Below are 13,765 nucleotides of genomic sequence, written 5' to 3' on the forward strand. Positions count from 1 at the left end.
TGCAGATTAACCACTTGAGGATGACCTCAGCCTTGAGATTATTCATACCCTATTATATCATGTATAGGACGCTAGCATAGATAGGACGCAGGCCAAAAAATAGTTGAGAAAACGGGTAAAACCCCTTAATATATAAGATAGGACGCAGCGAAAAAATATCAAAATCGGAGCCGAAAAATTGATTTTGGTAAAGTATTTATAACGTATATTGAAGTAAAAAAACAAACAAAAAATTGTATATAAGGCATATTTCGATAACTGTCTTGTGTATTTTGATAATTATCGTCGTATTTCGGTAATTTAGCGTACACAACAATGATATATGTCTTGACATCTTGAGAACATTCACGCATATTATAAGACTTATACAAATGCCGTAATAGTCCGGACACGCCTTCTGACTGAGTCAACTGTTGCAACCGTTGCAATAGTCCCGACATGTCTTCTGAATGACAGTCAACCATTGCAACCGTTGCAATTGCAGCAAAACTGTCTATTGTCAAAACTGATGATTGTTTTGATAAGGCTTGTCGCTGTGCGGATTAAAGCATGTCGGCATAATTAGTGCGTGTCGGTAATTAGCCTTGCCAGCGGAAGGCACATCAGGTAAAGTGCGAACAAACAACCATATGGTATTAACATAGCAATAGTTTGTTCTATTGATGTTTTTCTAATGACAGACAGCGGGTGTTTTTCACACCTTCGCACGTTTGAAAAGATTTGATTGTGACAATAATGCTACTTTGCGTTATGCACATTTTTTCATTAATTTTTTAAAACAGTAACATGCAACAACATGTTTTGTAAAATATCGAAACATTAAAATCATGAACAACGATTAATTGATATTTACCTCCTTTCCAAATTTTCCGTTGCCGTTATAACTCAATCCTGTTAAAGTGCTGACTCACATCGAGTTTTTGTTAGTAGCGTCCCTTTTATAAAAAAGTAAACACTCGTGTTTGTTTTCAATTTATTTCTCAATAAATCATTTTAAAGTAAACATTCAATATATTTCTGCGTGTGTTAACTTGCGTGATTTTACGTGTGTCAGTTGTTCTCTTCGGTGACGCAGTACAGATACTTACTATTACTGCGTTCTTCCCCGGTCCGATATTTTCGTCCTGAAATGGACTTGGAAAAAAACAGATGAAATTCTAATAGCATAGAAAGGACGCAGGCAATTTTTAAGACGAGAATTTGGGGTAAAAAAGTGCGTCCTATGCATGATATAATATGGTAATCATGGCCCCATGTGATAATCCCATCTATAGGAAGCTGACCTTGCCCCAGATTTACAACATTTATAAGTTATAATAATTATGTATTCTTTTTCTTGTTAATCTGTCTTAAAGAGTTTGGTATGTATGATGTGGTTTGACTTTAGCGACCCTTATTTAGTTCTTTGTAGCAGGTCTGAGTAACAAAGAAAAAAGTCAAGGAATTGTCATAGTTTTGGTTTCGTCATTAAGAGCGGTGTGCAAAAGATTTAATGTTGGCCATACCTTAGAAATGGTGAAAGATGTAACGTGTAACTTGGTATGCATGCTCAATATAGCAGTATGTACATTTCATGTGTAGCAAGCTCAGAAATATGGTCAAAATGTTAGTGGAGTTATGCCCCTTGACCGAATGAGAATGAAAGGCTTAAGAAGTGACAAGTGTATTATGCCTTTTTTTTACAATTTCCTGGGGCATAGATTCTTTTAATATGTCATGTCAAAAAGTAGAACATACCTGATTACAGTAAATTACCAAAATAGCTGATAAGTGTTAGCATCTGTGTGGGGTGTTCTTGTTATGCTATTACCTCTCTTATGTTTGTTTTGTACCGTTTGTTTCGATGTGTCAGTTGAAATGGTGAAATTTCTTATGTTTAATTTTGAGCTATCTTTCTGTTTCAAGTATATTCAATGATTGCATTTTGTGTAAGAAGTCGGACCAAAGATTTAGCTGTATACTAGTTTTCTTTTAAGGGTAGATTCTTCTTAAAATATTAATATATCACAGACATATAAATCTTCCTTGACATGAATTAAGATATTCATTTTTTTAAGAAATCAATTGATTTATTACGAAGACACCCATCAAAGAATAGGTAAACATTGATACATATACATGTTATTGCATTATTGTTATTTCTTTTGCCAGATATGTTGAATATAATCTCTTATGAGTAGTAGGATCCATCACTTTGTTTTCAGTAATTGTCAAGGAAACAGCAGACAAGCTCTTTAACTCATATTTAACATTGTATTTACAGAATATCAGTGTTGAGGTACGGGAACAGGGCGCGTGTGCGCTGTGGTCTCTGGCGGGACACACGAAAACTCAAGAAAAATACATTGCCGAGATAACGGGCATTACACACATACATCAGATGCTGCTGGAGCCAACGGAAAAATTGCTGACAGTTGGTGGGTGGAGTATTTCTGCTCTTGATTGGTGGGTGGGTTTATCTTATCTCAGATGTGGTTGGGTATTTCTACAAACAGTTGGTTGCTGGGGGGTATTTCTACAAACAGTTGGTTGCTGGGGGTATTTCAAATCTCAGATGGTGGTGAGGTATTTCTACTCACAGTTGGCGGATGGGGTATTTCTACTCACAGTTGGTGGGCAGGGTATTTCATCTCACTGTTGGTGGGTAGGGTATTTCTACTCAAAGTTGGTGGGTTGGGATATTTTTACTCACAGTTGGTGCAATATCAAATGTTCTATTTTTTAGATTAATATTCTGTAAATAACTGATTCTTCTTAGATTTTGTGCACAGATTATCATCAGTCACACATGTAAGAAATTCAAATGTTCATGCAGCATGCATTATCTTTATTCAAATTGTGCTGAAGATAGTATTTGAACTTTTTTGAACATTCTTTTAAAGGGACTTGCTCATGTTTTTGTAAAATGCACTTTTTTGTACTACAAAATAAAGTGTGGCTAAACTAAGATACCAAAAGTGTGAACCCTTCTTCAATTGTTGAGGTTTGCTGAAATATTGACCACAATTTTCATTAGCATTAATAACGGCTTTGAGCAAATGGTTGTTGCCTGATTTGTTGATTGTTATCATGTGATGTTATCAATGTATTGTTAAAAGGTCAAAATAACTATCACTTTGTATAAGTTGTTGTGGCTTAGTGGTTAAGGCGTCTGTTTCTCTTTTCTTTCCTTGACTTTATCACGTGTGTTTGCACCCAACTTAAACCAAAATACTTTTTCATACTTTTTCGATAACATAGAGTTAATTAATGATAAAAAAGTGTTTCCAGATGCATTACAATGGAAACTAATCTTTGGTCCAAAAACATGAGAAGGTCTCTTTAACTGTTTAGAGTATAACTTAAAGATGATTATAAACTAATCCAGGTTGTATGATGTGTATTGCCCTGGGACGTGAAAGTATCGAAAACCAGAACCGATTGGCTCAGCAGGACTGTTTTTCACAACTTGTACGTCTGCTTCGACGCCAGCGCTCACTGGGTACATCTGCTAAGGTCACGCTCATGGTCATAAAGGTGCTTGGAATATTGTGTGTCGGTAAGTCACTGGGTTAAAATATTTAAAATACTGTTTTAAAAAAATGATGAGAATTTATTAAAGAAATTGAGTAAACATCAGTTGACCATGTAATGATTGTTATTTCATATTTGTACAGGTGTTGCATACCGCAATAACAAGACAACACAAAACAAGATAGCTGAAGAAGGGGCTATTCCCCTCCTGGTTCAACAACTGAATGATCCCATCTCAGAGGAGGTTCAAGTTGAGGTATGATTACTTTTTGTAAGCGTTTGGGTGGTCATAGAAGTGTACCATTGATGTTTGTTGAATGGTCTGTCTATCAACTAAGCAGATTGGAGTCCACATGGGATCATGAAACTTTTAAGATATGTTCAGATTTACAAAAATGTGCCCATATCAGAGGGAACTGATAAGGTATCATGAAACTTGTCAGTTATGTTGTGATTGACAAGAAGATGCCCACTTCAGGTTTAGTATATGATGCGGGATATTAAATCTTTGTTTTTGGCTTGTCCTTGCAGAAGACAATTGTTAATGAATGGCTTTGGGCTCAAAGGTCAAGATGACAAACTCTGACATTGTGAAATAGAATGCAGGCCTTATTGAGTAATATATTTTATATACAAACTGATTCAAGTAAATTAATCTTGACACTAATGGATGACCTATTTTCGTTTCACTTTTTTTCAGGTGGCAATATCATTAGGGTGTATCATTTTAAGTAACACGAAAAACCAGGACATACTCAATGAAGAAGCTGACTTCAGATTTGAGGTCTTACTGGAATTGCTCAAGTCCAAAAATATGGTAAGGTACTAAATATACTTATGTGTGACAATCTTTGAATTTCAAATGTGTCTTATCACTGGATTTTTGATCAAATTTATCTACGAGTGAAAATAAGTCATTAACATATTATGACTGGGATGTGTTTTATGACTTTTGCAAAAACCTAGGACATACCATAATTTTGTAGCAAACTTTTTGACATGTCAATTCAGAAAAAATATATTAAAATCTGAGAGTGAAACTTAAGGTTAATTTATTCCACCATTAATGAAAGGGAAACCACAGGGACAAACCAGGTAGTTAAACAATAAAGGTGTATACAGGCACATGGGTCAGGCCTAACAGACAGTAAACAAGAGATGCACAACATCACAAAACAATACAGACAGACCTCACATGACTGAATGCATCAAAATATCATCAATAATAATGTTGGGGTTATGGCCTCCAGTCATCGAAATAGGAGTTGACTTGGGGTTTAAACTAGTATATGGAAACCTAGTCTTATACTTGTCCCAACATTGGGGTACCCAACTTGGAGCGGTCGGTAAAAATGGGGTTGACTAGGGATTAAAATTAGTATATGCAAACCTAACCTCAAATTTGTTCCAACATATTGGCTACGACCTTGGAAAGGTCACTGAAATAGGAGTTGACTGGGGGTTTAAACTCGTATATGGAAACCTAGTCTTTTATTTGTCCCTACATTGGAACGGTCGGCCAAACAGGAAACCACTAGGGGTTTAAAGTAGTATATGGAAACCTAACCTCACATTTAACTTATATTAATGTACCTGTAACATTTTGATTTCACCATATACTCTTGAATGAAACAGGGTAATTGTGTGTAGGTATCATGATTTTCACTTCCAAGCTTATTTTGTCTCCTCGACAGGACATTCGGCTGCAGGCAGGGATGGCGTTGACTATATTTGCGTTCAACAACACACCACAACAGTACGCGATTAGAGAGGCGGGCGGTATCAAGTACTCTGTGTTTGAACCATTCATAGATTCCCTAGATGAATTTCACAACTGTTATGCTGCCTTCCAGGTGCGATAAATGCCTCCAACATTTAAAAATGTTTTTTAACTTAATGTTTTACCAAATTTATTGAAGATGTTACGCAAGGATATTTAATAAAAAAATATGCAGGTAAAAATGGTTAGAAAAATTGTGTAAAACTCTTAATACTATGTTTAGTTGGCAGGGAATGAATGTTTGTTAAAAATTTAATATGATATTTAGTATGCAAGCACTGATTTTAGTCATATCCAGGGGGAATAACTGCGTATTTGTATTTGAAATACTAAATTAAAGGCTGTAAAATTTGCTAATATCAAGGGTGGTTTGAATTAATTCCTGTTCAGGATTTGCATTTAGAAACATTTACATTCTTCGAAGTGTTACTGAATTTATTCATTCAATATTTAAAGTCTTTGACAGAAGAAATTCTTACATTTAGATTAAATAATTGTGTCAAAGAAGTAGATTTATTTCAGTATAGCTCACAGACAGGCATGAAGTCAACCTTCCACTCTGACATAACAATAATAATCATAATACTCCTTTTCATTACAGATTGTTGTGTTAGCCCGCGTCATCATTGACCGAGATCAAGTATCACTGACCGCCCAGGGTGTAACGTTACTTGTGAAGAAATTAGGCTCCGATGATGACAACGTCATTGTTTTAGCCAGCAGTCTCCTGTCTAGTCTTGCGCACACACGTGCCGGAATTCCCGACGCCATGGTTACTACAGGAGCGATTGACGAGCTTGTCGATCGATTATCGTCGACTAATGAGCAAGTCCGCAGTGCAGTTGCTGTGGCATTAGGGTATTTGACATTTAACAAAACTGCGGCACGATTGTTATTAGGGGCGTGCAGGAATACTCCAGGATTGTATAAGAAATTGATGGACAATATTGGGAAAGATTCGAAAATCAGCTCCGATTTCATCGAAAACTTCAAACGTGCTAAAACTGTTGGACTACCGTCACAGTGGTATGTATTTAAAGAAAGATATGAATTTTAGGCCAGCCGCCTTATCAGCCATCATTGTACAATTTTTTTTATTCTTTATTCTTGATAGTAGTAAAGAGACATATTTTGAAAAAAAAAAAAAAAAAAAAAGTTTGGCTGAAAATATTTTTATAGTCTTATTTAGATTTAAAGGTTTATTTTTGACACTTGCTTAGTATTGTGACATTACAAAATGTGGTCGTATGCTGGTTGATTAGATGCCGCCATTATTCTCACAACTGTTAGTTGCATGCTGCCATAACGTTCTGTCACATTTATCCCCCCTATAACTTGTTATAGGCACAAAAATTGATTGACAGAATAATATTTGAAATGAAGCCATAATGTTTGCATTTGCTTATGTAAAAAAATGTATGATACTTTTAAAAGGTTTTAACACAGTATACATTCCTATGTTTTCAAAATGGTTTATTTTGTAGGTAAATGTATGATAAGTATGAGTTCTTTATTTAAATAGAAGAAATCATTAACATTGTTATTTACATGCAAAATGTTATTTTTGAAAAATGGTTTTATGATATTTTTGGTAAACAATTTTATTTTAATTTTTGGTTTTGGAAATCAGTTTTATTGTATTTCAGTTTTTGGAAACCTTTTTTTTTTGTTTTTGTTTTTGGAAACCTTCTTTTATGTTTTTGTTTTTGGAAAACATTTTTATTGTATTTTAGTTTTAGGAAAACAGAATAATCAGATTTTCATATGCCTGTTTTAAAAAAGCATAGAATTTACAATTAGCACTTACCTGGGGTGTACGGATGGCCAGGCCAACCGGCTGATTTGTGGCTGGGCGGTGTCCAGTATGTTGTCCCTTCAATAACTTTAGCAACATTTGTTCAGTCACCACCAAATTTGGTCAGAATGTGTATTGGCATAATATTTTGGACAGGTTGGTTAACCAGCCATGTCACCTCAATTGCCCCAGAGTAATGACCCTTGAATGTGCAAGAACTGTCTTGACAGAGTTCGCTCTCCAAATTTGGCTAAGCGTACCTACTTATCACCCAACTAGGTGTCCTTAAATAGGGAAGGGCGTATTTAGTGACAGTTGCCACCCTTGTTTATAATAATTTATTTCTTTTTCCTTAGAATAGAGTTTTTAGTGGTATAAACCCATTTATAGGTCCAAGGTGTTGATCACTTTAAATCTACTGTAACATGTTAGAATATCATAAAATTGTTCATGGCATACTTGAGCAATAGGAAATTAAGTTATGGCTAAATGTTACGAGTATGCATTTGCCAAAATAGAAAGGCATTTACAAATACTGGCCCAGTTTGTCATAGACTTATAACCATTGAACAAGCTTAGTGTTCGAGATTATATTTTGTCTACTGACTCAGCCATGTCTCCTGATCAAAATCAGTAACAACTGACTGCTGATTTACCAAAAGAAGTGTACAGCAGTTTTGAAAAATACTGCCTTTCGGTTGGGCAAAATATAATTTTGAACACTAACCTTTCAAAGTGTTTTAGTTTTTCGCAAACCATATTCCGTTTAAATTATGTTAATTTCTACTTCATAATAAGTTATAAACTGCATGTACTGTGAAATAGTTTATGTTTAAGTGTTATAAATTTAAACATTTTTCCCTGTTTAATCAATGACAGACTTTTAAGATACTAAGATTTAAGTTTTCAGTATCTATTGCATGCAAAATGGCACATTTATAACAGTACAAAAGCAATATTTCTGGTTTCATCAAAAAATTAACTGAACATTATATAAATATCATATGGCAGCATGTGTGACAATGATTTTGTCAACCCGAGAGCAGAATGTCACCCGAGGCGTTAGCTCTTTTTCGGTAAATGGGATTTTACCATTGTAGACAAAAGTGAGGTATAATAATTGTTATTGTTTTTACCCGGTTGGCAGCAGTAGGGCCTAACCTCAAACATAATTTATTTCACATACTAGCATGTTAGCATTAGATTTTATACTAACAACCCAATTTTCTCTAAACTGTTCCTTCCTTCATTTTCAGCTTGGAAATAAATGGCGGCCCTCCTGTTATTCCCTTCAGTAACATCGGAGTCAATGGTATACCAATGTTTTCATTTCATGCAATGAGGGTGATCAATAGTTTACCGGTAGTAGTATACGTGACCACCTCTCGCCCAAGAGGTCCTGGAGTCGAGTCCTACCAGGGATACTTGCTCTAGGCCTCTCAGAGAGAACCAGAACTGGTTTCTACCCAGGAAACTGACTCGAGAGTGATTTATATAAGCTCAAAGCTGTCTTCATAACTGAGCTTAATAAAAGAGTATCGACATACTTTATACCAAAAATATTCTAATAGACGCACATTTTTTAAAAATGATTTACGCCTGATTAAGGCAATGTGTAATTGGTTTTATGTAAAGCATCTTCGGGTCGGTAAGTTTTTTGGCCTTTATATCTTAAAAAAAGCAACCACCAAAATCTAGATTAAGCGAAGGAATATGAATTTCTAGAGCTTCTAAATTAATAAAGCTATGAGTCCAGAAATATGTCATTTACAGGCTCTACTTGCATGGACTTGTAATGTGTTATGATGCGTTTTTTCCTGCCTGGTATTTGAAATAGGCACCTAGCCCCAGTATTTCATACTATGGAAAAATGAGTTGAAATTGAGTTTGAGAAATGACTCAAGTATTTGCCTAAGATTGGGGCCTGACTCAAAACAAGCATGTTTCAGTTCTGAGACTCAGAGACAACACATTGAAGACCCTTGCAGTCTTCGCACTATTTTTTTTCAAGCACTAGCCCAGTCGGGCTAGCCGCCTGGAAAAAGCACTAGCCCGAATCAAGTTTCACTAGCCCGAACCAAAATAACTTTTTAACAGAGATATTTTAATATATGTGTAAGGTAATAAAGCTATAACACCAGTAAACTGTTTTCTCATTTTAATCTCTACTGTATTCCATCAACAATGAAAACACAAGGTCTCCTGACATCTCGCAGTCGCTTTCTCCGTCACTATCGTCTCCATCATACATCATCTTCTCTTGCACCAGCGATGTCGTAGTTGACTAAAAGTAATGCATGAAATGGCATAAAATTGATTTGTCAAAATAACTGTTCAACCGAAAATAGTATTTACTAATTTTTGTAAAATTCAGTACAAACAGTTATATTGTAACTGAGATCTTTTGTTTGATTGTGATACCTGGATTTCACTGGTACTTTGAGAGCGTGTGTCTGCCATCTCGTCTGCCTGGTCCATCTCATCTGCCTGGTCGAGATCAGAGTCTGCATGGGTGATGACCTCCTTGGGTCTGGCAGGCTGCTTTATACGCTCTCCTACTCATGTCGTCTGGCCAGATGGAGTTGAGGTCTGAAATTGTGAACATGTACATTGTATTATTAAAACATATCTAGATTATTCAATTATTGTTTGTCATGCTTTTGAATTCATTAAGTTTCATATACTTTTAATGACTATATTAATTCCTGCTGTATTTAACCTACCATCCATTCAGCGATGGCTGCTTTAGGGTCGAACTCTTCGATGGTTGGAGACATGATCTTGATAGCCATCAAATCATTCAGTCGAGTGTTTCCAAGTCGTCCTCTTCTCTTGGTCTTGACTGGAACTTTCGTTTTCTTGCCTTTTCGTAAACCTTAGTTACCTCCATTTTAGCATCAGGCTTGTCACCAGGAGCCTTTCTTTTCGGGGTAGCTCCTTAGAATTAACGTAGAAGCGACATCGTTCAGTGTGAAGAAATGACAGCTACACGAATAGACTGTATCCCGTTCTCAATTTTTCAAGCGTCCCTCAAGTACACGAAATGTTACATTTTGAATAAGCATTTATCGATCTGATGCGAATCGCGGTAAACCAGTCATAGTGCAAGCGTCTATTAAGCGCATTTCAATAAGCGTCTAGGTAGCCTGTTGTAACAGATACGGATACCGTATTTTTTCGGATAATTATTTTTCGGGAAAAAATCACTCGACAGGGCGGGCTAGTGACTTGATTTTTTCAGTCGACCGAGCGGAAAACAGCTCGACTCGGTCGATGGTCGAGTGGGTTACGTCGAAGACTGCCCTTGACTAGGGGTTATTAGAGTATGCGCGTAAATTATGAAGTACAAATAACTTTCCCACCTGATGATAAAGTCAATTAAGCATGGCCGTATCAAACGGCATACATGTATTCATTAATTCAAGGGCTAAGCACAAGACGTTATTCCATATAGAAATTGGAGGCTTTACGTTTATCTTACACTGGTAGAGCCATGAAATTGAATAATATTTATTGTTTAGCAAAATATTATGTTTAGTGAAAATTATTAACTGTCTGAACTTATTTACTTACGGTGACTGGGGAAACAACATAGTTAGAAGCTTAAAGCTGCACTCTCAAAGATATACCATTTTTACAACTTTTTTATTTTTTTTGTCTTGGAAAGAGCTAATTTTTGCATAAATATCTGCAAACCAACGATATAAGACTGCTGACAAAAAATCAGATCGTAGATTTCTATATTTCCATTCGAATATTAATGTTTTATGGCTTAAACCGTTACTAAACCGTTATTAACTGTCTGAACTAACGGTTTAAGAAAAATGCATTAAACATCAATTTTTGAAATTAAATATAAAAATCTGCGATCTAATTTTTTGTCGGCAGTCTTTTATAACTGGTTTCCAATAGAATTTCGCAAAATTTAGCTCGTTCCAAGACAAAAATTAAAAAAGATGTCAAAAGCTCAATCTGTGAGAGTACAGTTTTAAATATTAAAGGCATGAAATGTGATTAAAACTGCATGACTATAAATTTATGATTATTTGTATAGGTATATTTGTATATTAAATTTGTATGACACCTGACATTTATTTTGATCAACATTGACTTGGGAGGTAATGACAAATTATTTTCATTAATAAATTAATCTTGCAACTTAATTCAAAATACAAATACATATTTTTGTATAACATTTTTTTCAAGATCTTCACAGGTATGAATTATGTTTTGTATAGTTTTACCAAAATCAATGATCGTTACAATTTTCCCTCTCCTTTCAGGCCAAAGGCCAATGACTACTCAGCCAAGATCAAGAAAAATGGAAATGTCAAAAATGAGCCGAGCAGTTTCAGCACCGGCACGTGGAAACAATTCTCCAACCATTTTTGTGAGTCGGTCCAGTGATGACAGTCGACCATCGTCAACGCGCCCGTCAACTGCATACACACGTCCGCCATCATCATCGACTACGAAATCAGCGCGAATCAATGTTCAATCGCCAGACCACGGACAGTTTAAAACGAAATTAAGAGCTTGGAAAGAGGAAAAGTAAATGTATCAATGAATGTGTACAAAATATAAATGATTGTTTAAAAATGTTGAAATTCAAATTGGTGAAATTCAAATTGTTAATATATGTGTATGTTATAAAATCATACAGTTTTTTTTTGTATTTAGTCAGTTTAATTTAAAAAAAATCAGGAATATTTTATACATGTGTAATTTTTTTGTATTTTTTTAATTTATTACTATTAGTAAACGATTGACAAAAGTACATTTTCACAATAATGGCAAGATATGCATTGAAACTGTGATAGTTATTATTGAACAGTATTCATTATATAAACATAATTTATCCTTTATAATAAACTGCAGTTGAAAAAGTATGCATAATTTATGTATTTTGCTGCAACTTATTCTCTTTAATTGATGAATCATTTTTGAGAGTGAGTCATTGTTTTGATGTTCTTTTAAACAATTTATTTACCTATGCAGCAGAATTTTGAAGTTTAGTCATTTTGTGTTGTAAATCTACCATATCAAGTTTATACATATTCTTTTCAACACAAAAAGCTGCATTCAGATCAGAACTAAAATCTTAAAATAAATCTTGAAAATAATGACATGATTGTTGGTTTCGTTGAAAATATTTCATTTCATTTCAACATTTTCATGTATTTTATCGAGAATTGTTTTCTGTTGGTTTGATAATTGTGTAGTTGTTTTTGTTTTAATATCATTAGCTATACATTTAATTTGTTCACACATATATAATGATAAAAAATGTTCTTTAAATAATCTAAAAACAAAATACATTTCGGTTTAAGGAAATAATTGCTGGATCATCTCAAGAATTATTTTTATGTTAACAGTATTTGTTTTTCATGTTAACTTTATAGCATTTCTTTTATTTTAACTATTTAAAACAATATTAGAACTGAAGTTTCAAAAGAGAGCGTTACTAATTGAATGTCGACATAAGTTAAACAAGGGACATAATCAACATCTTTCAAAGCCAGAGTTATGGGCCTTGCTATAAATGTGCACATTGTTTCCTGCCACATGTGTACCAGAGATTGAGGTGACTGTTGAGGTGAATAAGACTTTTTAAGTTATGCTCAGGTTAAAATATAAACGAAGTTTTTAATTAATATCTGGTATATATATATATTTTAGTTAGTTTAATTTTTGACGAGCTAATTACAATAAAAAATAGAACAAAGCTTTAGTTTCAGTAGAGCAGTTTTACATTCAGAGAAGGAAAGAATCTCTAAAATATTGCATAAACACATACATTTATTGTAGAATAAATTATTACTTTTATTCATACAATGCCATGTTTTTAATTAAATTGTTAGGAATGTGTTTATAATTTTATTATTATTTGTTTGATATGGAAATGTACGAACTCTTTGATATATGAACCGCGACACGCAGGGATAGGTCTTATAGTTACTATCACTAAAGCATGGAATATGATGTCATAGTTCCCTTTGACTTATATGGAATTATGCCCCCCTAAGGTGTGATGTGTTTAAAGGGGCTCATAGTTTGATGCCAAAAAAATTCTTTAAATTTATATGCATTTTATTAATACTATTTTTTTTTACTCATTTGACTTAAAATGATTAAAACAAAACAAAAAATATGATTTGTGTACAGACAAAAAAAAATTAGCCTTAGTTAATGATTTTTTTCTGAATTAATAGCTACATGGCCACAAATTCAGTAATAAAAGCGCCAAAATATAAGTATTTGTATGCAAACCATACATTTTTTTGTTTGGATCATTCAAGTCAAATGAGTTCAGCATGATAATGCATTAAAATTAAAAAATGCAGCAACCTATATTGCGCACCTTTAAAAGTCCATGCAGATGAAAGGTAGTTGAAACACCTTACTGGTATATATGAACAATTTAAAAAGCTTGATTTAAAAATTTACTGACAGACCCATTTTTGTTTGTCGTGGTTCATATTTTCAATATTTCAATATTATAACTTAATGTCTGTGCTCTAGTTTTGTTCTTATACTTTGAAATTTATTTTCTGTTTGTTATGGAATGAATTTTAGCCATAATGAAATTCTATCACTTGTTTTCCTGTGTTGAATGTTTTAACCCCTTCCCCCCTGACCTTGAAAGGAACATGGCCAAAACATGGTATTAACCAGGC

General features: G+C 34.2%; 1 protein-coding gene across 10 annotated transcripts in view; it reads left to right on the top strand.

Annotated features, from left to right (window-relative positions):
* The window catches only part of LOC128232771 (ankyrin and armadillo repeat-containing protein-like), a 45,764-nt gene extending 32,075 nt beyond the window's left edge, over positions 1 to 13,689 (top strand). For all 10 annotated transcript variants that reach the window (XM_052946550.1, XM_052946559.1, XM_052946504.1 and 7 more), the window contains 8 exons: positions 2,264 to 2,417; positions 3,368 to 3,538; positions 3,657 to 3,769; positions 4,214 to 4,330; positions 5,208 to 5,366; positions 5,895 to 6,319; positions 8,345 to 8,400; positions 11,372 to 13,689. In XM_052946550.1, the coding sequence (XP_052802510.1) occupies positions 2,264 to 2,417; positions 3,368 to 3,538; positions 3,657 to 3,769; positions 4,214 to 4,330; positions 5,208 to 5,366; positions 5,895 to 6,319; positions 8,345 to 8,400; positions 11,372 to 11,643 (1,467 nt within the window). In that variant the 3' untranslated portion in view covers positions 11,644 to 13,689. The remainder of the gene's footprint in view (positions 1 to 2,263; positions 2,418 to 3,367; positions 3,539 to 3,656; positions 3,770 to 4,213; positions 4,331 to 5,207; positions 5,367 to 5,894; positions 6,320 to 8,344; positions 8,401 to 11,371) is intronic.
* Positions 13,690 to 13,765: the final 76 nt, after the last annotated feature.

The sequence above is a fragment of the Mya arenaria genome, chromosome 1 (assembly GCF_026914265.1).
Source record: "Mya arenaria isolate MELC-2E11 chromosome 1, ASM2691426v1".
Lineage (NCBI taxonomy): Eukaryota > Metazoa > Mollusca > Bivalvia > Myida > Myidae > Mya > Mya arenaria.